The sequence below is a fragment of the Camellia sinensis genome, chromosome 2, assembly GCF_055761805.1.
Source record: "Camellia sinensis isolate YWXY chromosome 2, ASM5576180v1, whole genome shotgun sequence".
Lineage (NCBI taxonomy): Eukaryota > Viridiplantae > Streptophyta > Magnoliopsida > Ericales > Theaceae > Camellia > Camellia sinensis.
In genome coordinates, this window is record NC_138962.1 from 46882984 (window position 1) to 46910700 (window position 27717).

General features: G+C 34.3%; 2 protein-coding genes across 6 annotated transcripts; both read left to right on the top strand.

Moving 5' to 3' along the window:
- Nucleotides 1–860: 860 nt before the first annotated feature.
- LOC114282623 (dynamin-related protein 3A) lies at nucleotides 861–14469 on the top strand. Of its 2 annotated transcripts, none has more exons than XM_028225352.2 (20): nucleotides 861–1607; nucleotides 4447–4729; nucleotides 4855–4883; nucleotides 5028–5129; nucleotides 7181–7249; nucleotides 7339–7398; nucleotides 7555–7668; nucleotides 8212–8260; nucleotides 8400–8509; nucleotides 9103–9195; nucleotides 9298–9390; nucleotides 9477–9614; nucleotides 10493–10606; nucleotides 10750–10845; nucleotides 11024–11066; nucleotides 11450–11598; nucleotides 11707–11853; nucleotides 13043–13095; nucleotides 13261–13360; nucleotides 13738–14469. In XM_028225352.2, exons 1-20 carry the CDS (start codon nucleotides 1227–1229, stop codon nucleotides 13996–13998), a joined length of 2484 nt encoding a protein of 827 aa, XP_028081153.2. In that variant the 5' UTR covers nucleotides 861–1226; the 3' UTR covers nucleotides 13999–14469. The 2 variants fall into 2 exon arrangements, with proteins under 2 accessions (XP_028081153.2, XP_082762138.1); XM_082906012.1 differs by having other exon boundaries at nucleotides 9510–9614.
- A 3523-nt stretch (nucleotides 14470–17992) lies between these two features.
- On the top strand, nucleotides 17993–27629 carry LOC114282599 (putative glycosyltransferase At5g03795). Of its 4 annotated transcripts, XM_082906040.1 has the most exons (8): nucleotides 17993–18273; nucleotides 18365–18637; nucleotides 20512–20798; nucleotides 21742–21974; nucleotides 22082–22239; nucleotides 22817–22878; nucleotides 22967–23029; nucleotides 27336–27629. In XM_082906040.1, exons 1-7 carry the CDS (start codon nucleotides 18130–18132, stop codon nucleotides 22998–23000), a joined length of 1191 nt encoding a protein of 396 aa, XP_082762166.1. In that variant the 5' UTR covers nucleotides 17993–18129; the 3' UTR covers nucleotides 23001–23029; nucleotides 27336–27629. The 4 variants fall into 4 exon arrangements, 3 of the variants coding, with proteins under 3 accessions (XP_082762166.1, XP_082762160.1, XP_028081106.2); XR_014350782.1 differs by having other exon boundaries at nucleotides 22817–23029; XM_082906034.1 differs by lacking the exon at nucleotides 27336–27629 and having other exon boundaries at nucleotides 22967–23124.
- Nucleotides 27630–27717: the final 88 nt, after the last annotated feature.

Below are 27717 nucleotides of genomic sequence, written 5' to 3' on the forward strand. Positions count from 1 at the left end.
CATCAGAAAAATTTTCATCAAATTTAATGAAAAGTGAAATTTGAAATATGAGAGATTTTTTTTTAAAAGAAATTTGTTGAAAAGGTCGGAGCACTTCATAGAAATCAATTTTTTTACTCAATTAAAACTAGAGAAAACTTTTTGATGAAAGATTAGAGATACTCTAACTTTAATAACTCAGCTCATATCTAAACAAAAATATCATATTCACAACCACCTCGTAGTTTTTTTCGGTTTAGTTTGGAAATGTTTGTAAATATTCATGACATTTTTTGTGATATTTTTGTTATAAACCAATTTAATTTTTATTATATATTAGCTTGAGTTGATTAAAATCTCAAAATCAAATTGGTCCATAATAAAAAATATGTTAGTTCATAACAAAATGTGGTGATTGTAAAGATAGTTTCAATTTGCTTTTATTTTGAATTGATTTCTGCAAGATTTGACCAAAGTTAAAAATGATATATAAAGCTATTTTCTAAACTCAATGATATATTTGATGATTAAAAAATATACGATAGAGAGTGTTACCTTAGATATTAGGGTAAATTTTATTATTATCCATTAAGTATTGTTGATAAATTTATTAATCTCTTTTATTTTTATAAATAAATTTACAATGATAAATTTATTAGTCATGACCTGTACTTAAATAAGTCTAATTAGATATTATAATTGATTGTCACATAATTAGATTTGAAAGCGAGTCTATTTTTTGAACTTGGATAATAATTCTCATAAAGTTAGCAACATTTCAAAGAAAAAGAAGGTTGTAGTGTAATTACAAAAGTATAAAGGGGTGTCAATGTAATTTACAAAAAAAAAAGGGTTAGTTTAATCCAAATAAAAAGGAAAACAAATCAATCAAAAAGATTGAATAACACATTGTTCCCAAAAAAAGAAAAAAAGAAAAAAAAAAAACAACACCACACACAACCGCCACCCCACCCTTACACCAATTCCAATCAGAAATAGTTGATCGAAAAACATATCAACCTTCTTCCTCACCCCTCTCGATCTCTCTCCCTCTCTCCTCTTACTTGGGCGGTACGAGAGAGCAAACCAATTTAAAACCCTCTCTCTCCTCCACCGCCACACACAACACAACACAACACAACATAACTCTAGGGTTTGTACCGATCTCTGCAACTCTAAATTCCACTACTAACTCTCTCTCTCTCTCTCTCTCTCTCTCTCTCTACACATCGGTCCTGAGATCTTCCATGGCCGACGAACCAGTAGACTCGGCTCATCCCTCTTGTCCTGCTCAGTCTTCAAATGCTGCTTCGCTTGGTGGCTCTTTGATCCCAATAGTCAACAAGCTTCAGGACATCTTTGCTCAGCTTGGAAGCCAATCCACGATCGAGCTCCCTCAGGTGGCCGTCGTTGGCAGCCAAAGCAGCGGCAAATCGAGCGTCCTCGAAGCTCTCGTCGGCCGCGATTTTCTTCCCAGGGGTCCCGAAATCTGTACTCGGCGGCCGCTCGTGCTTCAGTTGTTGCAGACCAAGCGGAAGCCTGATGGCACTGACGAGGAGTACGGGGAGTTCTTGCACTTGCCCGGGAAGAGGTTCTTCGATTTCAATGAAATTCGGTGGGAGATTCAGGTATTAGGGTTTGTGTATTTGTTTTATTGTATTGTTTATTATGAAGATTGAGTTTTTACACGAGCAAGGCTAGTACTACTGTTTAGCTTAGTAGGGTTTGGTCTGGTCCTGGTTGTTTGAAGACTGAAATAATATGGAACATAGGTTTGAAGATTAGGGACCAAATTGTGAGGTCTTATTATTATTATTGTTTTCCCCTGTTTTCTTATGTACATTGGTGGATATTGATCGAAAAGGAAATTGGAACCCTTTTATTATATGCAATTGCAGTGTCAAAACCCAGAATTTTACTGATGAAGAATTTGTGCATTGCTTGATGAATGAGGGTAGTAGGTTCATTGTATTCCACAATGTGTGGTGTCTAGGACTCTAGAAAATCATTCAACGCTTTGTTTGGTTGGAGGATTTGTGAAGGGAAAGGGGAAAGGAGTGTGAAATTAGGTAAAATGTAAGTATATTTTATTTATATTTCATCTATATTTTTTATTTTTCTTTCCAAATCCCTTCTCAAATCTCTCAACCAAACGCGTAAGTATTTTTTTGAAAAGTTAAGAATTCTTGTATCCAATGTAATGAGACTATTGTGCCAGCACAAGAATTTAGTGGTCTTTGATCTTTGAATGGTTAAAACCTTAAGTTATGAAGTGAGCTGAAATATGTTTATCTGTATTCATCAGAGTGGTGCTTGTATTTTTATGCTTTAAAGTTGGTCTTATTATAGTTTATCACCAAGGAATTAAGGGTTTTGTTTTGCATTTTTAGTCAAGAATGCATTATTGCTAAAATAAGGCCTCTGTTGCCCGCCCCATGTGATTGAAGCTATCTCAAACCCCGCAATTTTCCTGACGATGGAAAGGGACGGACTCATGATTCTATAATCTGTGGTGAGCCGTATACACTAGCAAATTTTTTGAAAAGAAAATATTGACTATAACATCAATTTATACCAACATAAAAAGTAAAAAAATAGCATCAAACATATATCAATGAACATACTTTCTTGGATCCACATTAAGTTACAAATGCATATTGTTTTCTTATATTAAAGGTATCTATGGTGGATTTTTTTTTTTTAAACTCTATGCACTCATTTTTATTGAGGAATTTAAGTGATTGTTGACTTGTTGGACCTAATCACCTAAAGAACAATCAAATATTGTGAAACTTTAAATTTTATCTTTTGTCAAGAAATGTTATATGGAGTATCATATAATGTATCATGAGTATGTATATATATATATATATAAAGAGATAAACGTAGAAGTGTATAATATTTGAATACCTCTAATTAAAAGACAAAACTATGCTTGACTATTCTATTTTATTTCTTCAAGTATACTCCCAGTGCGACTTGTGATATGCTCTAGTGAACCAAGTTACGAAATAGCAATATAGAGCATTATATTTTGCACAGATACAGTAACTGTAAACAAGGGGTCGAGCCCTGCCAATTACTTATTTGGTTTGTCGCTTATGTGAGATGGAATTGAGAATATTATTTTTTAATTTCCAACTCTGGGTTTGATTGGATTGAACTGACTAAATGTCTCGTGGTCTAGTTTGTACCAATTCAAACTTGTGGTCCAGTTTGTACATATTCTCTATTATATATATGGGACCTAATGTGACAATTTATGCAAATATAATTAAAAGCATCTGTGATTATGTATTAATTGGCGAGCTTGGGTTTACATTAATATAGAGGAGGCGACGACTTAAATTTTACAAAAAAAAAAAAAAAAACTAGAGGGGGTGAGCCTACGTGGTATAGAGATACTTTATAGCCAATACTAGTGTAGTAAGGGTTGTTTTTAAAATCATAGGGGTGGTGATCGCCTTTACTTACCACCCCATAGGTCCATCCCTAAACCATGGCATTCTCACCGTTAACATTGGTACCATTGCTATTGTTACAAACCAATTTTTTCTGTCTCGTTGCTTATTTTCTCTTTTTGCAAAGAGAATCAGTATAAATATATTGGCACTGATAAACTTTGGCCAAGTTTGGCATGTGTTCAAAAAGTCAAAAAGTTACTCAAAAAGTTAAAAAGTTATCACTATTCACCAAAAGTCAAAAAGTACGGCTGCACAACTCCCAATCCTATTTTTTCCCTACACACTAATTTATACAATTTTTTAATACACATTTTTCCATAAAAAGTCAAAAATTTAACCCAAACAATCATATTTTTTTCCTCAACTTTTCAGTCCAAAAAGTCAAAAAGTGCACTTATTTAGGACATTCCAAACAACCCCTTAGATTGACAGCTGGAAGTACATGAGTTGCTCAGCATAGAAAGGTGCTATTTACTCCCTGGGCTTTGATGGTATTTTAGTCAGTTATCCTCTACACTTTGGTTGTCTATAATCAATGGAGAGAAGTGAAAGTTGAGTAAATTCTGGAGCTTTTTCCTTCAGAGAAGACTGGATCTTTTACAGTCAATTTTAAGAAATAATGGAAGTCCTTTGTAACTAGAGCTGTAAACGCAGAATGTTAAAGTCAGAGCAAGGGAAGCAAATAAAAATAAATTGTTTCTGTTTATTATTTCTGACCAAGTGACTGTAATTGTTTCAAACTTTCAATTGTCACAGAAGTGATGACTATCTTTACGGCAGTATTAACAACTTCAACATCGTTTTTCCCATGCTGCGTTTTATGATTATTTGGAGGTTCTTACTGGTTTGTATGAGTTAAACCGGTAGGAAGCTTTTTATGAAAATGTTGGTAGCATCAGGAGAATGTTTTCTACCCTCAATTCTAAACTTATTATTTAATGTTGTTGACAGTTCCTATGTGTAGTTACTCTTTTCACCTCTTAATTATCTGCATATACTTTAGGCTGAGACCGAGAGGGAAGCAGGAGAAAACAAAGGTGTTTCTGACAAACAGATTCGTTTGAAGATTTTTTCACCAAATGTTCTTGATATCACACTGGTGGATTTGCCTGGTATTACAAAGGTTCCTGTTGGTGACCAACCTTCTGACATTGAAGCACGAATTAGAACAATGATAATGTCATATATTAAACTCCCAAGCTGTTTAATATTAGCTGTAACGCCAGCAAATTCTGATTTGGCAAATTCAGATGCTCTCCAGATAGCTGGAAATGCCGATCCTGATGGTAAGTTCTGCTGCTTCTATATCTGTTGTTCCAGATCAATTTTTGTGAACAAGCAGAATACTAAACTGTATTATGATGGGATGTCCATTTAACCCTGTTGCTTATGCATGACTCTATGTTGGCAGGTTATCGAACGATTGGTGTAATCACAAAGGTGCAAATAAATTAATATGAATATTTCATCCATAAATTAGTTTATTTCATTCATATAAATTACGTTTATAATGTTTGATGGATGTTTTAATTCTGATGTGAATTCATGTTATTCTTTTATTATTATTTTTTTTGGTTTCTTTAGTTGGATATAATGGACAGAGGTACAGATGCCCGCAATTTTTTGCTAGGAAAAGTAATTCCTCTTCGGCTTGGTTATGTAGGCGTAGTGAATCGTAGTCAGGAGGTAATCCCTTTAACTTCGAAACCATTGAAAATTTTCAATATTTTCTACTGATATGTGTGTGTGTGTGTGTGTGATCATATTAGTTTTACAGTTCTTCCTCTAGCGATCTCCTGCAACTTGTTTGGATCTCTCTTTTGCTTTTACTTGCTCTTACAAATTTTACTTATATGAAAAGTATGTTTCTCTTGTGATACCATATTTAGGTGTGCCATGGTTTATATGTATATAAATCCTACTTCCTTTGATTTTGCACTCTTTTCGAAACTCTATTGAATGATATTTATGGTATTTATCTTTTTTTAATTGAACACAAATAATCTCAAAAGCAGCTGATGGGTCCATAACAATATAAGATGCAAGATTTTCAGTTCCTCCTGATCTGTCCTGTCATCATGTTTTTCAGTTCCTTTTGGCAGTTTAGGAGGATATTCTTGTGGCATTTTCTTGGATGTTTTATCTCATCAAAGCATATATTGTATTCTTATATTGTTTTTGTACGATAACAACTATATATTGTGAATCGTATAAGGGAAGTCTACATTTTATTTTACCCATTTATCTTGGAGTTAATTATGGTAATATAATCTTTTATGTTTTTACTTTACTTTAGGCAACAAGTTATTTTTATGCTAGCTAAATGGTCACTTACAGTTCTTTTGGGGTTGAGCAGTGTTAAATATTCCAAAATGCTGTGAACTATGCATTCTCAAAGTGCTATGGACTAATGTTCTTTGATGATAGATGCTGAGTAGGATGATGTGCAAAGGTCTATTTGCTGCAATATGGTTTTTTTTCTTCCTAACGCTGGCAGTGTGATGACTTGAAATTATAGATGGTAAACAAAAGGTCATGTTTAAAAGTTTCTTTACAACCTATTTGAGTAAACTAATGTTCTTTGTTGAAGCTGAGTGCTCCTTTCAGTTAGGAACTGAAGCTCACATAATGTCCCAATACTAATCCAAGAAGCTTAAGGTTCTGAAACTGATGATGCATGACTCCACAAAAAAATTTTAATGGAGCAGTGCTGCCCTAGGTTAACAAAATGCATGAATGGAAGTATCAGTTGAGACCTTAAAAACATTACAATCTAAGAAGCATAGACACTTCTTAGAAGGTGCTTGTGTCTTGTCCATGTTTGACACCGATACTCATCGCCGACACTTCCCGGTTTGTTTCGGACACACATCTAAATTTATCATATTATCATTTAGATATTTTTTTTAAGACTAAGACATGCTTCGGACACTTGGGAACACACACATGTCCATCACTTAGACACTCATGAAACACATTATAAGTTGGAAGTTTGAATAAAATAAAAGTATATGCTGATATTATGTTACAAGAGCATTCACTTTTCCTTTGAATCTGTTAGGCGTGTGAGTGGGACAAAATTGAGTCATTACCTTCCTTTTAGGCCTAAACTTTCTGAACTATTGAACTTCAGGACTAAATTAATATGGGTGATTCAGAAATTGATTTAAAATGATACCTAGCATGAATAATGAAAGCAAATTTTGAAGGTGTGAGATTCTAGTGCCTACCATGTGATGGGTTCTCTTACTCTTTGCTCTGAGGTTGAAATAGCAATTATTGTCTGAGAAACTGTGGTGGATTTAGGGTATGGTGGGAAGAAGTTGTTTGTTTTGCCCTTGGCTTCTTATCACATGTCCTCGGCTGAACTACTTTCTTCTATGTTTTTGGGGTTATTTATCTTCTTTTCTTTGTTATTCCTTTCATTTCTGATGCTGACGTCTGAAGTAGAAGAAGCAAATGAATAAACACAAGTCTGATTCATAAAAGTTATTGCCCCATATGGAAAAATGAAACAACATTTTTATGCAACCTATACGGGCAGTGCATAAAAACATGTTTTTATCTAGATGCTAAATGTAGTGTGATTGTGGTCTACATAATTCCAGTACTTGTTTGTAAATATTGGAATTCTATAGAACCATCGGTTGAATAAGATATCTTATTGATTTGAAGGTGTGTTGATTTTGTAAGGTAGTTTGTTTCTGATCTGATCATTTGGTATCATCATTAAACAGGACATTATGCTCAACCGGAGTATTAAGGATGCACTTGTGGCTGAGGAGAAGTTTTTTCGCAGTCGTCCTGTATGACATGCTGTTTTTTAATTATTGTTTATAGTTGTCCTAGTTCATCATCAAACTTTTTATTATCTGTAGCTTTTGCTGTTGCTTAGGTGTATAGTGATCTTGCGGATCGCTGTGGTGTCCCCCAGTTGGCAAAGAAGTTGAACCAGGTACAGCTACCTGAGTTGCAATGTTTCTCATGCAACATTCTTTACTGTTTAAAAATGGATGATTAATTTGAAGTACCGTGTTGCAACAATCTTCAACTGTTTAGCAATTTGAGAAGGCCATAGGTTTCATGGAAAACTTGTGCCTGTCTTACGCAGATTCTGGTACAACACATCAAGACAGTACTTCCAGGGTTGAAGTCACGAATAAGTACTGCACTGGTTTCTGTTGCAAAGGAGCATGCTAGCTATGGAGAAATTACTGAATCAAAGGCATGTTAATTCTTGTTTACCTAAGTTTTCAGTAGATTGTGCTTGAGTTCATTGCTGCACTCGTTGGCAGATTATTTGCAGTCATGTGTTTGCTATTTTCTTTATGCATCTAGGCAATCCTATATTAATTGTAAAAAATTTGCTAGATTATGCTTGTAATCACTGCTAAGTTAATTTGGCTGTCACTTTTGCCCTAAGCATATAGGGGAATGAAGAACTTCCTGGATAGAGTGTTGCATATACATAGGCAAAACAGTGGAGTGATAAAAGTTTGCATTTTTTACTTCTGTAGTGATCCAGCGGCAATATACTGATCTGGATGCGAGGCACTTTTGAATGTAAACCAGTTTCATTATGATCTACGTGTCTTTTTGCTTTGAAGTTTATAACAAATTTTTTTACGGTGGTGGTAACTTCTTTCCAGTTATACTTCAATGTGTCCGAATATGTTTATCGGTGCCTAAGCTTTTGGTCATTGGCTGTTCAGAAGGACAGTTTTCTACTGCTTTTGTACTTACTGTCATCACTTCTCTTTCCTAATAGGCTGGTCAGGGAGCTCTTCTTCTGAACATTCTATCTAAATACTCTGAAGGTAAAGTAAATGTGGCTCCACCTACCCTGCACTTTTTTGGGGCCACAAGTTTTTTTTAATTTTTTATATACCTATATATTTATATGTTGTCAGTGCTGGAACCTTATTTATGGCTTTGTCAATTCCTTGTTGGGAACAGCATTTTCTTCAATGATAGAGGGAAAAAGTGAAGAAATGTCAACATCTGAGCTGTCTGGTGGTGCAAGGATCCATTACATTTTCCAGTCAATATTTGTGAAAAGTTTGGAGGTGTGTATTGTTGATATTAATTTTCATTTGGCATGTTTTCTGACATTTTATATTGCAGGCTTTGTTCTTGGAAAGTATTTTCAATGACTACTTTCTCTTCATCAAATAAAAATTCAAAAAACTTCATACTTAGGCTTGCTACTTTGTCCACTGCTTTCCTAGCATTGCTGTAATTAGAGTCCTCGTAATGAATGTCATATGGGAAATTGGTAATGTTTCATTTGTTAGCTGGGAGACGGGGGCAAAGGTAAGGAAATATTTCATAACCATTCTAAACTTGAATGGCTACGAGATTCACTTTTTGTTATCTCTTTTTAGCTGTCTTTGCAGCAATTAAATGGAACATAAAATATAAAGGTAATAACTCCCTCATCTTTAGGGTTTTACCTGCATAAATCTTATCTTTTCAAAGTAGTAATTTGAAATGTTCTGTTAGAAGTTGTCTTCCATTTTTATCCTACAGAAGTTGTAGATGAGCCAGCTGGCTTCCTATGTGCGATTGTGATCAATGCTATAATGGTAACTGGGACACAGTGCTGGATTGAAGTTTGTATTAACCCATCAAATTTTAGAAGACTTGATCTCTGTTGCAGGAGGTGGATCCATGTGAGGACTTAACTGATGATGACATCCGAACTGCCATTCAGAATGCAACTGGTCCTAAATCTGCGTTGTTTGTACCGGAGGTTGGTTGTTTATTTTTGTTATTATTTTGAAAACTTGAATGCTTACTTCACGGTTGGTTGATCTTTAATTTGATCTTCTTAGTTTAATCTTCTAATTTGTAGGTTCCATTTGAAGTTCTTATCCGAAGGCAAATAGCTCGTCTGTTAGACCCAAGCCTTCAATGTGCTAGGTTTATCTATGATGAATTAATGAAGGTAAAGAAATTCTTGATGTATACCTTTCTGGATTATCTAGTGTTGCGATTCGCACCTAGGCACTGATTCTATTGATTCTATTTTAGATGAGTCATTGCTGTATGGTCAATGAACTACAGCGGTTTCCTGTTCTAAGAAAGCGCATGGATGAGGTTTTAGGACACTTTTTGCGAGGAGGACTTGAACCTTCAGAGACAATGATTGGACACATTATTGAAATGGAGGTATGCTGGCTTCCCATTGTTGTTCTTGCAAACTTGACTAATACTTGCATCTTCACATTATAAGACACAATTACTCACTTTCTATAGATGTTGATGGGGCTGTTCATACAATTCCCTAATTATGACATCTTTTATGTTATTGTATCTAGACTTCTTTCTGTATTTATTCTTTTTAGTTGCTGACTACCTGTTTCATGATTCTTTCCTTTATGTTTATTGCCTCAATTGTTGTACAAATGTGTGCATGCGTGCATATGGACACATTTGGAGTGTTTTTTTATGGCCATGTCCCTTTGTGACTGGTCATGCTCTAACAGACAAATTTCAAAAAAAAAATAAAAATACAAATTTACGGCAAGGGAGATGGATTTTAGAACCGATCACAAATGGATTGGCTTCAGAGCCTGAATATTGTCAGGTTGTGCGGCTTTAATATCCCCAAAAATATCTTGTATGTAATGTTTGGCCTTTCCTGGCAATTGTTTATTCCATGTATGCTATGGGTTGTTTATGCATTGAGTGATGATGGTTTATGATAGGCTATGTGAGTTTACTCCTTTAGATTCATGTTTCCATGAATGTAGTTGGAAATTGAATTTGCATATTTTGTGCATGCAAACTTTGTTTGCTGGGTCAAAGGTATTGTTTTAGAGGCATTGTTTTAACTGTGTTTGCTGGGTCAAAGTTGTGGCCATGGAACTAAAAAATTAAAATCTTGTTCTGTGCATATGCTTTTAAAAATTAACTTCTCAATGTTTTTGCATTTATGTGCGCATTCATGTTTTTGTAAACTGATTAGTGCTTTGCAACAATCTCTAGACCGCACCCCCCCCCCCCCCCCTCTCTCTCTTAAATGTTAATTCAGTTCTGTATTCCAGATGGACTACATAAACACTTCCCACCCACGTTTTATTGGTGGGAGTACAGCTGTGGAGAAGGCATTGGAACATACCAAGTCCAGTAGGATTACTTCATCCATTCCTAGGTCAAGGGTACGTATATAAGCTGCTGTTGCTTACTGTAAGTGTTCCATATGCTGCACCTTCACCCACTGTTTGAATTTCTTTTTCTTCTTTTTCGCCCTCTGCTTCCTTCGCCGTACTATAAATTTAAATATGGTACATTTGTCCATTAGGATGCAGTAGATTCGGAAAAGACATCAACATCGGAAAGAAATCTTAAATCTCGTGCTATTCTGGCCAGACCAGTAAATGGAATTGTCCCTGAGCAGGTAACTGAGTTGTTAGTCCCTTGCATTAGCTGGCACATTGTTTTATTGAACAACTTGTTACCTCTTGTTACTTTGCTGTCACTGTTAGTCTAAGAGAATTAAAATCTTTTGTGTGATTACATTTGTTCAGATTGTCTAATTATTCTTGTTATTATGATTGTTTTTTTGGGGGTCTTAGGGAGTTCGGCCTGTTGCAGATGTTGAGAGAACCACATCATCTGGTAAAGTGTTATATGGAAAATAAATTTAAATATTACTGTGCTAAATTGATTACTGATGAATTTGATTTAAGTTTCGCAGCTTATAATTTATTAGTTTGGAAGAAAGCAGTGGATTGTTTTGAATTATGTAGCTTTCTTTTTCTCTTACGCTGTGTTTGGTTGGGGGATTGGAAAGGGAAATGGAAAAGGAAGGTGAAATGTGAATAAAATATAACTACATTTCACCTAGATTCACACACCTTTTCCCTTTCTTTTTCCAAATCCCTTTCCAAATTCCCCAACCAAACATAGCATCGAGGTATTCCGAACCATTATTTTATAAGAAGTGACTGAAAGTGCGATTTCTATGAAATAGCCTAATTCGTATGTTTATGATTAACCAGGGGCTATACCTGTTTCAAATTGGGGGATTTCATCAATTTTTGGTGGTTCTGAAAATCGCACGTCTGTCAAGGAGAACTCAACAAACAAGTCATTCAGGGAACCTGTTCAGAGTATGGAGCATGCCGTCTCTATGATCCATTTGAGAGAGGTATGTGCACAAGCTCTTATCTCCAGGCGCTTCAACTGATTTGATTATTGAGCCTTGATCTTTTATGGTTATATAGTTCTGACAAATGTCTGTCTGTATTTTTTGAAGCCCCCATCCATCTTGAGGCCCTCAGAGATCCGTTCTGAGCAAGAGGCTATTGAAATAGAAGTCACAAAATTGCTGTTGAGATCATACTATGACATTGTTCGAAAGAATGTAGAGGATTCTATTCCAAAAGCAATTATGCACTTCCTGGTAATTTTTACGACGGTCGTGCCACTATATTTTTCTTTTCCTGCTTTTCCTTATTTTCGTTCTGTAATTATCCCAATTTGGTTTGAACAACTATTATACAAATTTTGGGGGTATAAATAATGGTGAAATTGGACTTTGTACCCCTGACTGCGAATGACTCTAATCTATGGTTTTGCAGTGAGTGTGGAGTTGTAGTTGACCTTAGAATTAAATTGGATGGCTGGCTGAGGCTGTGCATGATGTGGATTTATTCAGAATTGATTAAATCGTTAACAGTTAAAAAATTGAAAATCTAGTTAAGCTTTGATAGGAAAAATGTGAACACCCCTTTTTTGTGATAATTATGTATTGCTATCATCATTTTGGTCATCTTGTGAATTGATCTTATAATTTTGGTGCTTTGCTGGTCGGGACTGTTCAATGTTTCTGTAGGCATTGACACTTTTTGATCCCTCTGACCCTGTTCGATTAAATGGGGATTCTAACATAGTTGGGGGATTTTGCCTTGTCTTTCATGTAACATACTGTTGGTTGTTCAGGTACAAAACCTCATCAACTTTAGCATTTATAGTTGGTCTGCGGTAGTATATATATATTTGTATTCTTTTATTATGAAGATTTTTTATTTGTAATTGTGTGGGTGTTTGGGAAGTGGGTTTTTTTAGTTGTAGGATATTATTGGAGAAATTTTTTTGTGTTTGGGAAGATAGGTTTTTTTGTGGTTGGATGTGATGTTTGTGAGAGAAAAAGTGAAATGATTATGGGGTTTGATGTGATATTTTGTTTGGATTAGTTTTTTTTGGTTTTGTAACCCATTTGTCTTTTAGTGGAAAAAAAAAAAAAAACAAAAAACCAAACTTCCCAAACACCCCATATGTCAATAACAATAAATTTTTGAACTCCAAGGCAAGTGACTGAGCGGTAAAGCTTGGAGGATAAAATCCAGAGGTCTCGAGTTCAAGTCACACCTTAGGGGCAGTGGAGGTTTGTCTGGTCGTTAACTTCAGGGCTCTGAGATTAGTTGAGGGGCGTGAAAGCTAGCCCGGACACTTGGATATCAAAAATAAATAAATAAATAACAATAAATTTTTGTCTTGCTTTTTTTCTTTTCAATGGTTGGTATATGAACATTGTATTCTAAGAATTCCATGCATTCTCAAACTCTGAATTTTTTTTGATTCATTTCCAGGTAAACCACACAAAAAGAGAGCTGCACAATGTCTTCATTAAAAAGCTTTACAGGTAACAGTGTGAAGGCAGTGAGTTCTCAAAATATATCATTCACACAAATGACTATGTTCCTTTAAAAGACTTTAGATTATTGTTATTCTTTTACTAATGATAATTTGAGCTACTCAGCTTAACTGTACTGTATTTGTTACATAGTGTTGTTTGTGTGTTCATCAGAGACAACCTGTTTGAGGAGATGTTGCAGGAACCTGATGAGGTGTCAATGAAGAGAAAGCGTACACGAGAGATGCTCCGTGTTCTTCAGCAGGCTTTCCGGGTGGGTTTTCTTTTATTCCTTGCTTTTTTTTTTAATGAAGACAGTACATAAAGATTCATCCATTCTCTCTCTTAAGAATATGGTATCTAATCATGACGACGAAGTGGTCCCTTACTCATGACATGTGGATTTCAGCTCGCCTGATTATGAAGTTTTACGAACTATTGGTATAGGATGTACAAAACATAGTGGCAATTTCTTATTGTTAGCTATCTAAATTGACTCCATTTAACTATTTAAAAAAGTACAAAGCACAGTGGTGAATATGTGTATGTATATTTGTCTGCATATTTATTGGATTCACTTCATGACTCTTAATGTGATACACTGCTTAAGAAATCTTGTGGTTGTTTTGGCCAACTTGTCTTCTTTTATAGACATTGGATGAATTACCACTAGAAGCCGAGACAGTTGAGAGGGGTTACAGCGTGAGTACCGATCCAACTGGCTTGCCAAAAATCCACGGGCTTCCATCCATGTATTCAACAAGCAGCGGTTCAACCGAATCATACACAACTTCACCTAAAAACCCGAAGTCCCACAAGTCATCTCACTCTGGGGAGCTACACTCTTCTTTATATGCTAATGCAGATTTCAATGGAGGTGGACACAATTCCATTTTCGGCCATTATGAATAGGAACCAAGTTTGTCAAGGCATCGTGTTTGTTTCAGCGTTCCTGTTCGTAATCTTGCAAGATACCAGGAAACTCAGTCTGGATCTGCCTCGAGTAGGAATTTTTTTTCCCCTAAGAGTGGGGGTGCCAGTCAGATGTTAACGATTACCTTGACTGGCATATATTTTACTTATGTTCGTTTTAAATGTAGTTGGTTATAAATATGCATTATTTTAGAAAGCTCTGAAGGGAATAACAGGAGCAGGTGATACTCTCCTATATATGATAAAATCACACAATTTTATTGCTTAATAGTAGTAGTTGCTTGGAGCGTTAAACTCTTGAGATTCATAGATTAGGGAGTGATTTTTGATTTTTTTGTATTCCGACTCTATGATTAGCTGGTCAATGATAGTGTATGGTAGTATGCACTTGTCTTTGGAAGCTCTGTAATTGAACGAGGTGATAATAGTGTTTCATGATTCTTTCTACCATTGTTCTGATGTAGACAAATTTACATCTCTCTCTCTCTCTCTCTCTCTCTAAATGCATGCTTCTAAATGGCACTCGTGCAATGGATCTAGTGAAGAACAAATTCCACAATTTCTACACGCTTTGTTTGATTTGGTGAGTGGAAGGAAAAATCGAAGGGGACAAAGGTGAACATGGGATTCTTTTGGCTATCTCCTCCGGGAATCATGACAGCTGACTTTTTTGTTTGTTGTGTTTGTTTTATGTTTTAAATATATCTAGCTCTCTTTGTTTTTCCCAAAAAAATAAAATAAAATAAAATTTGAATATGGGTATGGGCCATAACCAGCAGGTGACAAAGTTATGGAGGGCTATCTTCACTTGCTGGTTCCTCGGCTACAAGTGTGGAGCAGGAATGATGAACAGCTATACTTGCATGATCATTCTCCACGCTTGTACTCGGAGGCACAGTAGTTCTCCTTTCTGTCATTCCCAACCCTAGCTCTCCTTCACCTCATAGTAGCCCAATTGCATCCCCAATTGTCAGACCACTGTGTCATCATCGCAATTGAATTCGGCAACCTCAAGCGATGGAAAGAGCCCTCTCCATCTTTTATTGATTTGGTGATTTTGTGATGAATTTGGGGTTTTGATGGCGAGAGAAGAGGTTGGTAGTGAGGTAAAATGGTGGTAAAGTGAAGAAAACATACAATGAGCATTTTTAGGTAGTTTAAATTATAAATACATTTTTTTGTAATTTTACAAATTACAAATATTTTTTTCTCATAATTTTTTATTTAACATAATTTATTGGGGATTTTTTTTAAGGTCCCTAGTATTAAGATTTTATAGCATAAAGGACTCCTAATATTTTCATAATGTCTAAGGTTTCTCAACATCAATCTAGAGAAAATTTGACCTAGAGAATTTCTCTACATATCCCAGAGATTTTCTCTACACTTTCCAGAGAATTTCTCTGGACCTCCTAGAGATTTTCTCTCCAGATAAATTTGTGTTTTGACTCAACCAGAGAAAATTGATTAAAAAGGAACCTCAAGACCAATATATACCTAATCATTATCAAACCAGAGAAAATCCATTCAAAATCACATTTTTCATTTTTTTCCTCCCCTTCCAATATCTGAGCAAGTAAACAAATTAATACAGAAACTGAAGCAACCAAATATCAAAAAGAAACCAACACATCCCTAGTTTTCCAGAGAAAATTCGCACAGTGACTAAATCCAGAGAAAATTCGCACGATAGCCAAATCCAGAGAAAATTCACACAGTGACTAAATCTATAGAAAATTCACATATAATCTATATAAACCCCTAGAATCTTTGAGTAAACAATCACCACTCTCATTATCTCCAAACTTGAACAAAATTGTTGATTTTTGAAACTCCAACTTGAACAAAATTCACAGAGAAAATATCACCAGAGAAATTCACATCAATCCAAAGAAATTTTTCAAAACCAGAGAAAATCTCACCTCCACCCTAGAGAAAATCACTCAAACCAGAGAAAATCCCCCTTTCCAACCCAGAGAAATTCCCCATCACAATCTTTTCTGGTTGAAAATCATAAATTTGTTTAAATAGCACTTTTATAGAACAATAAGGTTAAGATTATGAAAATAAATAATTAGAATCATTCTTTAATTTTAAATAACTTCCCAGAGAAATTCTCTCCAAATTTCTCTGGAACTTCCCACTCTCTGGTTTGCATAAATTTCTCTGGTTTGTAAATTTCTCTGGTTTGCACAAATTTCTCTGGTTTGCAAATTTTTTTGGCAAATGATATGCTTCCACCACAATAATAATCTCAGTAGTGGTCTCCAAATTGAAATTTCTCTAGTTTGCAAATTTCTCTAGTTTGTACAAATTTCTCCAGTTTGTAAATTTCTCTGGCAAATGATATGCTTTCACCACCATAATAATCTCAATAGTGGTCTCCAAATTAAAATTTCAATAATGCTTTCAGTAAAATTTCAATAAAAAAAATCATGTTTCAGTAATGCTTTCACTAGTGGTCTCTGGTAGTGAAAGCATAAAATGGAGACCACTCTGGAACACTATTTTAACGATAATTTCAGCAGCAAATCCCTTCATATTTCAATCCCATACGATAATAATCTTATGCATACATCTATACACAGAAACCATAAATATCCATATATGTATATGTACTGAGCAATTGAAATCAACTAACGATCAATTTCATTGATTTCTTAAGGTTCCAATACAAAACTCTCAATTGCATAATTTTGTTTTGTATATGAAAAAGTGGAAGAAAAAAAAAGATGAGATAAGAAACCTGTAAACCAACAAAGTGTAAATCATCGCCTTTCTTGGGCTTGCAATACTTATCTTCGATGTGTTTGGCCATGAAAATGGCAGTGTTGGCAAGCTTGCGAATGTTGGGTACATTGTAGTTCTAAGCTATGTATATTCCGCACACTGTTCCCACCATGAATGAGAAACTGCTCTTTATTATCCACATCTCATCACTCTCTACTTCGATTGTCTTCGTCTAGGGCTCCAATCTCCGCTCAAGACTTGTTAGGGTTTCCACTGCTCTCTCTCTCTCTGGCAGTGGAGGTGGAGTTCATCGGAGAGAAAAGAGTATAGAGAGAGAAAGAGAATGAGAGGCGGTTTGATTTGAGGGATCAAATATCCCTGTGATATATGGGTATTGGGAGTTGAGGGATCTTATACATCATAAAATAATATTGTGGATCTCTTCCAGTAGTAAAAATGGGATAGAGACCTTTGACTAATTTGCTATAATTTATTAACTTGATGATTTATTAATAACATGGGTTATTTGTTATGCAATTAAAAATTTGAAAGGTTATGATATAATTTTCAAAACTACAGAGGATAATTTATATTTTAAACAAACTTTAAAGGTATATTTGTAATTTACTCTTTTAAATATATCTACACACACATATATAAACTGTACAAAATAGATAAGTCTTCTTATGTTATGCAATTGCATTTATTTTAGGATAAATTATACTTTGTCCTTTTTATATGTAGTCATTTTTTTACTTTGACCATATATATTTCAATTTTTTTTAAAAAAATTTATTCTTAAAACTAATTTCTCTTCAAAATAAGACATACAATACCGCGTTAGCTATCACATGATATAAAAAATATATTATTATATTAGAAATTTGAATTTGTGACAGAAGTGCATAAGTTATATATAATAAAATATTTTTATATTATGTGGTTGCCATTTTTTGGCTAATTTTGGACAAATTAATTTTTCAAGTAAATTAAAAAAAAAAGGATTGAAATATGAAGGGCCAAGTGAAAAAAAAAATAAAATCAAGGGTCAAATGAAAATTTGACAAAATATAAGCAGGGCAAAGTGTAATTTATCCTTGCTGAAATTGAAATAATAGCAATTAAACTAAAATTTGGGTTAAATTATAAGGGCAAAAAACTGTAATTTATCCTTATTTAAGAGTCAACAGTATAATTTATTCTATTTTGAAAACTATATGCTTTGGCGGGAACACTACCTAACTAACAGATTTTACAGAGCACGCGTGCTTTGATCTTCGCCTCACTTCTGATCTTCTCTCTCTCTCTCTGCTTCCAAAACTCACCTCTATTTTCCCTGATTCTCACTTTCTCGGGAAAATTCTATCTCTGTCTCTCACAATGCATGGAAACCGAATCGTCGCTCACCTGGCCTCTGTTCCTCGCCCTAGCTGGAACCGCTTCATCGTCATCTTCATAACCTCCTTCTTCACCATCTTCTTCGCTACCCTCTACTATCAATCACTCTTTCCTACTACTCTCAAGGTATCTCCTCGCCTCATTTTCTTTCACTTTCTCTCACTTTCCTGCTCTCGATTTCCCTGATTTCACACTTTTTTTCCCCCAAATCTTGAAGGTCACCCCCAATTTCGAAGTCTTCACTGATGTCTACCACTCTTCGCAAGTCTTCGGCCACAATTACGAGGAAATGGAGAGGAATTTCAAGATTTATGTGTACCCTGACGGAGATCCGAAAACGTATTACCAAACGCCGAAGAAGCTCAAGGGAAAGTACGCCAGCGAAGGGTATTTCTTCCAGAATATTCGAGAGAGTCGGTTTCGGACTGACGATCCCGAGCAAGCTCATTTGTTCTTTATACCGATTTCTTGTCAGAAAATGCGTGGATCGGTATACACTATTTTGTTTCATGTTTGATTTATGCTTTTCTTGGAGTTTATTCATGAATAATTATGCTTTGTGTGATGTGTTTTGGGGTTAGGGTTTTTGGTTTATAGTTTACATTGTAAATGTAATAATTAGGTTTCAAGATGATTGAAGGGTATTCAGAATTATGTCCTAACATACTTCTTGCCTCTTGGAGCAGTTTTTGTTATGTTCAGCATGATTATTATTGAATTTACAAATTTATTGGGTTGGGTTGTAGTCTGGATGAATCTTGCTGTGTTTCTTGGTCTGGTTGAATGTAACATCTTTAATTTGTCATAGAATTTTTTATACTCTGTTTGCTCTCTCTCTCTCTCTCTCCCTCTATATATATATATATGTATATATATTTACACACACACACTATTATATATGTGAAAGTTAGAGTTGGTGTTAACGTCTCATTATTTTAGATTTTTCCAAAACACGCCTATAGTAGTTGCATGAGCAGTTGTGCCCATGATTCAGATTTTTTTTTTTTTTTTTTTAACTTCAACTTTTGATTTTTCCAAATTCATTTCTATTTTCAGATTTTGAATTCAATCATACATTTTACAATCTTATTTTTCTGAAATAAAACGATGATATGCACATGCATCACGTATGGTGTTACTTTTACTTCTAGTAGATATATCCATTTTGCCCTTCTTCTTCCCTTTTTACACCTGTTTGTTCTAGTTCATTTCAATAGCTCTTGATTGATTTTCTTTGGAAATAATCTCCTTTGTTAAACAACCATGTTATAATTTCTCATATAATCTCCTTTCTAATATTTTTTTTTCCTGTATTAAATATGAACGAATGTGTTGAGGTACTGAAGTGATTACCTTAAAAATATTTATGTGTAGCATTGTGACTGTACCTTTTTGTTATTTTTTTTTTCTTAATTAAAGTTTCACATCGAGCAATTGTTTCAACTTTGGAACTTTCGTCTTAAATTGAGGAATTTGCTGGTAAATCTTTTTTAAATTCGCATGTCTTAGTTTGAAAGGCTAATATCTTACTCATTTGGTCCGCTCCTTTTCCCATGTTTATAGTAATGTAATATTAACTGCATTTTCTTCAATGTCGGGAGACATGATATTCTGGCAAGATGGCTTAATTAGATACATTTTAGTTTGTTTGTTCAACTCCTACAAAAGCTGGTGTATCTTCAATAACACATCATTGTTTAATCTCTATTCTTGTTAATAATCCTCATTTCCCATTAAATTGCATCCCCATTATTTTCGTTCAACAATTTTAAGGGTTCGTTTGGGAAATGAGTTGGCTTTTTGACTTTTTGGTTATTTTAACCTGAGGCTAAAAAGTCTCGTTTGAGAATGATTTTTTGGTTTTTTTGACTTTTTGTGAGAAAAAGAATGTAATGATTATGAGTTGAATGTGATGTTTTGTCTTATTGGGTTAAAAAGTCTATTTTGTCTTTTTGTAGTTAAAATAGTCCCAACCCAACCCAACCCAACCCAACCCTTCTTAACTATGATATTGGAATTTAAAAAATAATAATAATAATAAAAATATTATTCTCTCCCATTCAAGGCTTATTTTTCACAGGTTACACCAGTCGTACACTAATTCATAATCAATTCTCCTAATCAATTCTCTTTGTATGTTTCTTACAAAAGTTGAAGTTTCTTGGTTCCAAGTGACTGTTCCTCTGACATTTGTGAATTAGTATCTTACTCTCTTTAGAACATTTGTGATTCTTATCTTAATGTAAACATTTTGCTATTATTTTCCACAGCCTAATCGTTAGATGCACTAACCTGAAGAGAACCAGGGTGCTGATTTTTCTCTCTGTACTCTCATCCATTTGTATTATATTTTTTTGTATGCAGGGAGCTTCATATGAAAATATGACTACTATAGTTCAGAATTATGTGCAGAGCTTAATATTGAAGTACCCTTACTGGAATAGAACGTTGGGCACTGATCACTTTTTTGTGACTTGCCATGATGTTGGTGTGAGGGCGACTGAAGGGGTTCCACTTCTGGTGAAGAATTCAATTCGAGTTGTGTGTTCACCGAGCTATGAAATTGGATTTATCCCACACAAGGATGTTCCCCTCCCTCAAGTGCTGCAGCCCTTTGCTCTTCCTGCTGGAGGAAACGACACAGAGAACCGGTTGGTATAGTCTAGATATTCTGTGTATTCCTTTCCAGTACTAACAATTATGTTTTGTGGTACTTTTTCGTATAGATGTACATTAACAGTGAAATCAATGTGTGGCACTTATCCCCATTACTTTCCAATACATAAATGTTTATTCATTTCCCGCCCTCTGTAAGCTTCATGTTTTCTGCTTCAAATCATTTATGTGCATGTAGTTTTCATGTATATCTGTTAATCTCTCACCTCCAAATTTAGCATTTCCATTGACCAAGTTTTGTTGTTTAGAACTTCATCCATCATCTAATTCTGACTTACGCAAAAATAAAAAAAATTTCTCCCAGTTCCTATTTAACTGTCTATATACTTACAATCATTCTTACTATAGTCTATTGCATCTGATGGCAGAACATAATGATTTTATTTTATTTTTCCTCTGTGTGATAGCTTCTTTGGGCACTTAATTACCATCTGAAGGTCTTAGTTATAACAGAGAAAATGCCATCTGCTATAATGTATCCTTTGAGCTCAGCAGGGTAGCCCACAACGGATATTCTTATCTATAATAATTAAATCTCCATAGTAGCCACTGTTTCTTTCTTGTCTTTCTTTTTACCTTTTAGTATTTTATTGAACATTACTGTCGAAGGGTCATAATAAATTTTATTGCTCATACATTAGAAATCTTGCTGCAGAAGTCCTTTTCAGCAGCCTTTTTTTATTATTATAGATAAGAATATCTATTTTTTTAACAAGGCCCCATAAGATTTTGTTCTGCTTGATTTGACCTGGCTTTGGTCCTTCATGGCCTTTCTGTTCAAATGTCTAGCTTGCTGGTTCACTATCTGTTAGCCATTGTGTTTATGCTTCCACTGAATTGCAAATTAAACTTCTTGTTAGTGGAAGGAACAATACTTTTCATAAATTTCCTACTAATATCAGCTAGCACAATGTACAGGAAAATGCTCGGTTTCTGGGCAGGTCATCGCAATTCTGAAATAAGAGCTGTACTAGCAAATGAATGGGAGAATGACACAGAACTTGATATCCAGAATAACAGAATAACTAGAGGCACTGGACATTTGGTATACCTACAGAAATTCTATACCACGAAGTTCTGCATATGCCCGGGTGGTTCACAAGTCAATAGTGATCGCATAGCTGACTCTATTCATTACGGATGTGTACCTGGTAAAAGAAATATATACTCACCTAAACTTTTTATACAGAGTGCTTGTATACGAACAGCCTGTCTTGGATTCTGTTTTCTAAGCAGTTTTTTCCTGCCTGTTCTGCAGTAATATTGTCAAATTACTATGATCTTCCATTCAATGATATCCTTAATTGGCGGAAATTTTCTGTGATACTCAATGAGCATGATGTATATGGTCTGAAGTATATTCTAAAGAAAATACCAGAATCAGAATTCATCAGATTACATTACAACCTGGTCAAGGTAAAAATAATTTCTTCTTTTCTATGTTTTTCATTTTCATTTTTTACTCTTTTTTTTTTTGTTTTTTAATTTCAACAACAGTAGAGATCAAAAGATACAACAAATCAGATCTTCTAAGCTTTTGGAATCTGATCGTTCCAACTGTTATTTTTCCTTCTCTTCTACTCAAAATTTCGGTTTGTCCTTGGTAATTCTTGCTATCATTGCCCCATCGAGTATATCTCACTATTCAGTCTCCTAAGAACAATATTTTTATGGCAATATGTTTATTTGCATACAAAATAGCATAAATTGTAGGTCATGCATTATAAATGAAATTTGATTTCTAATTTATTGGAGTGACAAAAGTAGAAATGCATACAGGCATAACAGTTTTGTGTGTACTCACTGTTAATAGATTAATAACAACCATGAACTGACCTCACATCACATCTCACTTTGTCTAAATAAGCACAATCAACACCTACACTATCACTTCTCAAAAACACCACAAGCTTTAGTGTTAAATTTGTTTCCAAATCGCAAGTCTGATTTTCTTTTACTTTCCCCCCTCTCTGTGACTCCGTCAATTTATTAGGTGCAGAAGCATTTTGAATGGAACACACCTCCAATCAAATACGATGCATTTCATATGGTCATGTACGATCTCTGGTTGCGCCACCATGTCATCAAGTACTGAATTATCATGACAAATATTGCAATCTCTTACTGTACTGTCCATGAACAGCATTTCTGCACCAGAGATCCTCCATAGCCGTTAACACAGCAGGTTCTGACAGGAGTTTTACATGTAAGTACTTCTATTCTATGCTTCAAGCAAAAAAGAATTGCACCTTCCATGCTGAGTGGAGAAAGCTTTAAGAGAGCTTGGTAAACTCCCAAAAAGGAAAACATTGCTTCATTTGGCAGCCTCCAATTTTGTTTTTGGTCAAATTTTAGCTATTCTTCTGATCAGGTGTCTGTCTGTGTATATCAGAATAGATGTAAAATGTGAATGTTACTTTTTAGGTTTGCAACCTTGTTTTAAGAAAAAAAGATTTCTTCAAAGAAGGCCTTTACTCATTTTTATCAAAGTGGGTATACTATTACTGTCCAACCATGTTTCAGTTTGGGTTTTCTCAGTAAAATGTCAAATGCATTCACTTCGCAATTTTTGTTTTCTAGGCCTTCTATCATTCTGCAGTAGTCCGCTGAATATCTGCCATAGTGATGCGCTTTTCTCATTCCTTTCCTACATGCATAAATAAATATCGATATGTATGTTAATATATTTATGAGGAACAATACTGTACATGAACACATTTCATATTTTTATTAGGATAAATTATGCTGACCTCACTTAAATTTTTTTTTTTTTAAAAAAATTAGCTTCATAATTTTGACATAATCACATTAAATTCCCTTAAAATTTTAAATTACATAACAAAATTCTCTTTTTGTCAATAATTTGTTATTTATATATAAAATATATATTTTTTGTTTTTATTTATAATTTGTATTTTCACACCATTTACATTAGTTTCGATTCATTTAACATTATTAAAAAAAAAAAGTTGTAATCATATCAAAATTGTAAAATTTATTATATTTTCTTCAAATTTCAAGAGAAGTCAATATAATTTATCCTTTTTCTTGACACTACTATACACAGTATAAAATCCACATGCATTTATTAAAATGGATCTCGCTACTTTTGTCTAATAGTAAAAAAAATTGTGAAAATTTTGTGCATGTAAATAGGCATTATTCACTGGGAATGACTTCCTCTTCATACCACATCTTCCATGTTTATTAAGTGGGATAAATTTTAGGCTCACAACAATGATCCGAATCATTCATTTTGTAAACATTGCAGTAAAGACCATCTACGTAAAAGAATTAACCTAATTTTTTGCATAACTCATCTTTACATGCAAGATGAATGGTTCATATCATCATCGTGAGACCGAGAAAGAGCTCACAAAAACAAGTATGGAGGGTTATGGAGGATAGTTATATGGAGGGGAACCATTCCCTCGACTTGAATGCAATTAATTCACAGAGCATGGTTAATGACTATTCTTCCAAATTTAAAGCAATTGTGTCAAACCAGGAAGGAATAAACTTGCAAAGTTTTGGCCTATTAGTGTGGTGCTTGTCAACAAAGTAGCTATGTAATAATGTTAGGATGACTTTTGGATTTTGTTTTTATATACAACATGTAGTTTATAAATTAGCTTTCTAGCCAACATAATAATGTATGTAAATTCTCTCCATCCTTGGTTGCCTACTTCGTCTCTAACTTTTAACTTCTCTTAACACTATAACTCCATCATAATTCCATAATAATAAAAAGCTCATTTCCTTGTTGTTTTGTAATTGGTATTAGAACTTGGTGAAGAGATTTGAAAGTAAGATCAAGCTATGTAAGTATTTCTATCTATGTATACATTTTGATATATATACATATATATATATATATATATATAAGTGTGTATGGTGTTCTTAATGATATATAAAAAAAAATATCAGAAAATATTATTCGTCAAGTTTAGTCTTTAATTGTGTATCCTTTGTAATTTATATCTTCATAATTATTTATTTCATTTATAGTTGTTGTAAAACCTATGCGCTTAGTGTATGTCAAAACCCATATACTCATTAAGATCTTTTGACTATTGGCCGTAATTAAGTCTTTAAGATCATAAAGAGAGGTTTTAAGCACCGGATAAATACACTAGGAGGGTCTTAGGTACCAGTAACAATCTATAATGGCAATTAACCCTGAAGATATAATATGTTTTGGAAATACAAAAAATAATGTTAATAATAAATATGACCATAGTTTGCATATTACTAAAGAATCTGCAAATATAAATAGTGTGTGTTTTAGTTTAAATAATATTACTAATATTATGTGTTATTGGTTTTCCAAATTAGATAAAAATCAAAAAATAAATCAAAATTATCTAGAAACCAAAATTGAGTCTATATAATCTAAAATAGACAATTTGGGTTCTATAATAAATATTGACTTAAACAAAGAAGCAAAAAACTAAATAAATAATTTGGCGACAAAATTAGAAACTATATCCATTATAAACAATGATGGAATGAATAGTCCAGGAGATAATTCCATTCTTGGCTATTTTATGATACAGAAGATATTATAATACTTCAAATCAATACCTATAATAGGACTGAATATGAAAATATTGTTGAAATATTGGATTATTAAAGACCTAGATTTAGGTATTGATGAAAAAAATAGGCTACTAAACCGTGATGACCCGTTTCTTTGCGTGTTGTTTCTTTTTGTCCTCTTTGAGTCTGTGGTGTTCGAGAGTTTTCTTTCAAATTACGGTTCTTGTCTAACTCTGGGTTGATCATCACTTGTTTCGGAGGGTGCACAGCCGAGTCCAGAGTGCTTGGGAGTGAACTAGAAAAATTCTGTTGGGCCAGGGCCGCATGTGCGAGGGATGAGGCCGCATATGCGGGAAGGATGAGCTTTGGAAGGTTGCACACTGCCTATTAAGCAGGTGCGGAGTGAGTTGCAGGAAGGGACCACCGCACGTGCGGGGGTGAAGGCCGCACGTGCGAGAGAGGGCGCCGCACGTACGGGCTTCTGGGCAGCCCGAAATCCTCTCTTTTTCCTTTTTTTGGGGCTGAGTATATCTCATTTATCCTATATCTCTCTCTCTCTAAAAACACATTTATCTCCCTTCTTTCTATATTTCACACCAAAAACACCACAAGATCTTTGATTCCTCCAAATCTATACACATTTTAACCCAAGTTCCTTCATCAAAGAGCAAAGTAAGAATTACATTGTGTGCGGTGGAGATTGAGTTTTGGCACCTTTTGATTCTAGGGTTTCTTCTCTCATCTTCTCCAAAACTTGAGGTAGGGGTTTCTTTGAGTTATATATACATGCTTTGCAATATTGATGTTGATTTAAAGATTTTCTTGAAGTTATTATGTTGGTTTTGATTTTGTGGCCCAAAATGTAGAGATTTTCAAAAGTGGATTTTTTTTTTTTTAAAAAAATCTCAAATCTTTCTAAGATAGCATCTTGAGGGTTGAAATTACCTTAGGCAAGAAAATGGTGTGTTTTTAAGAGTCCCTTTCAAGTGTTTAGGGTGTGTGTGTGTGTGTTGTTTGTAAAGAAGAAAACCTAGAAATTTTGGGGGTTTCCTTGAATAAAAGAAGATGAGGGTTTATGGGTGATATTATGTATATATATATATATATATATACATATATATAAATTCATAGTTGTGTGCCATGATAAGTAAAGAAAGTGGAGAGCTTCCTTGTTTTATTACAAATGCATATATATTGATAATGGGTTTCTCTACACATGAGAATTATTGAGAATGGAGATTGTTGTCCAAATTTTGCTATAACTTTGAAATGATGAAAATGGTGGAAGTGCATGAATTGTGGACATGTTATATTTATTGATAGATGGTAGCAAACTTTTGGCTATTTGCGGAATGACATTGAAACAAGAAAAAAGAAAATTTTGATCATCATAGAATATGTTGAAACTATGTTGAAAGTAGAGAAATATGATGTAGTATAGATAATTATTGCGTTGGCTTCTCTAAAACCTTGCATGTCATGACTTTTGATTGAGAATTGGAACTTTCATTGAAAATAAAATATGGTGAAATGAAATCATGGAAATGTTTAAGGGGTAAATACGTTAGTAAATCTGGATAAGAGGTGTAGATGTAATTAGTTAAGTTGGCCTGAGTGTCCGGGGTAAAAGACCGAAAACATGCACGGAGGAGGTACCACTTCCCTTCCGGTTAGCAACCGGTAAAGTGGGGTTTTGGTAGTGCTAGCTGAGTCTACTTGCAAACACCAACTTAGGGATTACCTGAGTCGTATTTACTGCCCCTGTTAAATAAAATTGTAAGTTTTAGAATTGTTGAGATTTGAAACTATTGTTGAACATGGTGATTTTTAAAAAGAGCAGGTATATGAAATTCTCTTTAAATTGGTATTGCATGGCATTTGCATTTAATATTGGAAAATCTTGCATAACTGTATATACTTTGTAAGGATTCTCTACTGGGCTTTATGCTCACCCCTATGGGAATTTGGTGCAGGAAAAGATATGGTGATCCCGTTGAGTTGAGGGCGTGGACATATTTTTGTGAAGAATAGATGACTCTATTTTGTTGTAAATTATTTGCTAGCCAAGGGCTTTAAATGTATGAGTTCGTAAAACTATTTTTGTGTAATCAGGCTCAAGCCTTGGAATATGTAAGCCCTTAAGGGCATTTTATTTATTTTGGGATTTGATGCTCTACATGCTATAGATTCATGTGTTTTCATACCGTTGAATGTATAATTCGCATGTAGAACTTTTGTACGCACTTTATTGATTAATGATGAAAATGTTGGAGATCTATCTTTATTCCTTAATGAATGTTGGTTAAGGCACCTCATTTGTGTTGGATTATTTCGGGGCGTTACAACTTGGTATCA

What these genes read in the sequence shown, in the direction of transcription:
- LOC114282623 (XM_028225352.2), top strand. Translation starts at nt 1,227, where the DNA reads ATGGCCGACGAACCAGTAGACTCGGCTCATCCCTCTTGTCCTGCTCAG. An exon ending in TCTATCTAAATACTCTGAAG is followed by an intron (nt 8,261 to 8,399) that starts GTAAAGTAAATG and finishes TGTTGGGAACAG; the next exon opens with CATTTTCTTCAATGATAGAG. An exon ending in CATCCATTCCTAGGTCAAGG is followed by an intron (nt 10,607 to 10,749) that starts GTACGTATATAA and finishes TTTGTCCATTAG; the next exon opens with GATGCAGTAGATTCGGAAAA.
- LOC114282599 (XM_028225305.2), top strand. Translation starts at nt 18,130, where the DNA reads ATGCATGGAAACCGAATCGTCGCTCACCTGGCCTCTGTTCCTCGCCCT. An exon ending in TCTTTCCTACTACTCTCAAG is followed by an intron (nt 18,274 to 18,364) that starts GTATCTCCTCGC and finishes CAAATCTTGAAG; the next exon opens with GTCACCCCCAATTTCGAAGT. An exon ending in GGAAACGACACAGAGAACCG is followed by an intron (nt 20,799 to 21,741) that starts GTTGGTATAGTC and finishes CACAATGTACAG; the next exon opens with GAAAATGCTCGGTTTCTGGG.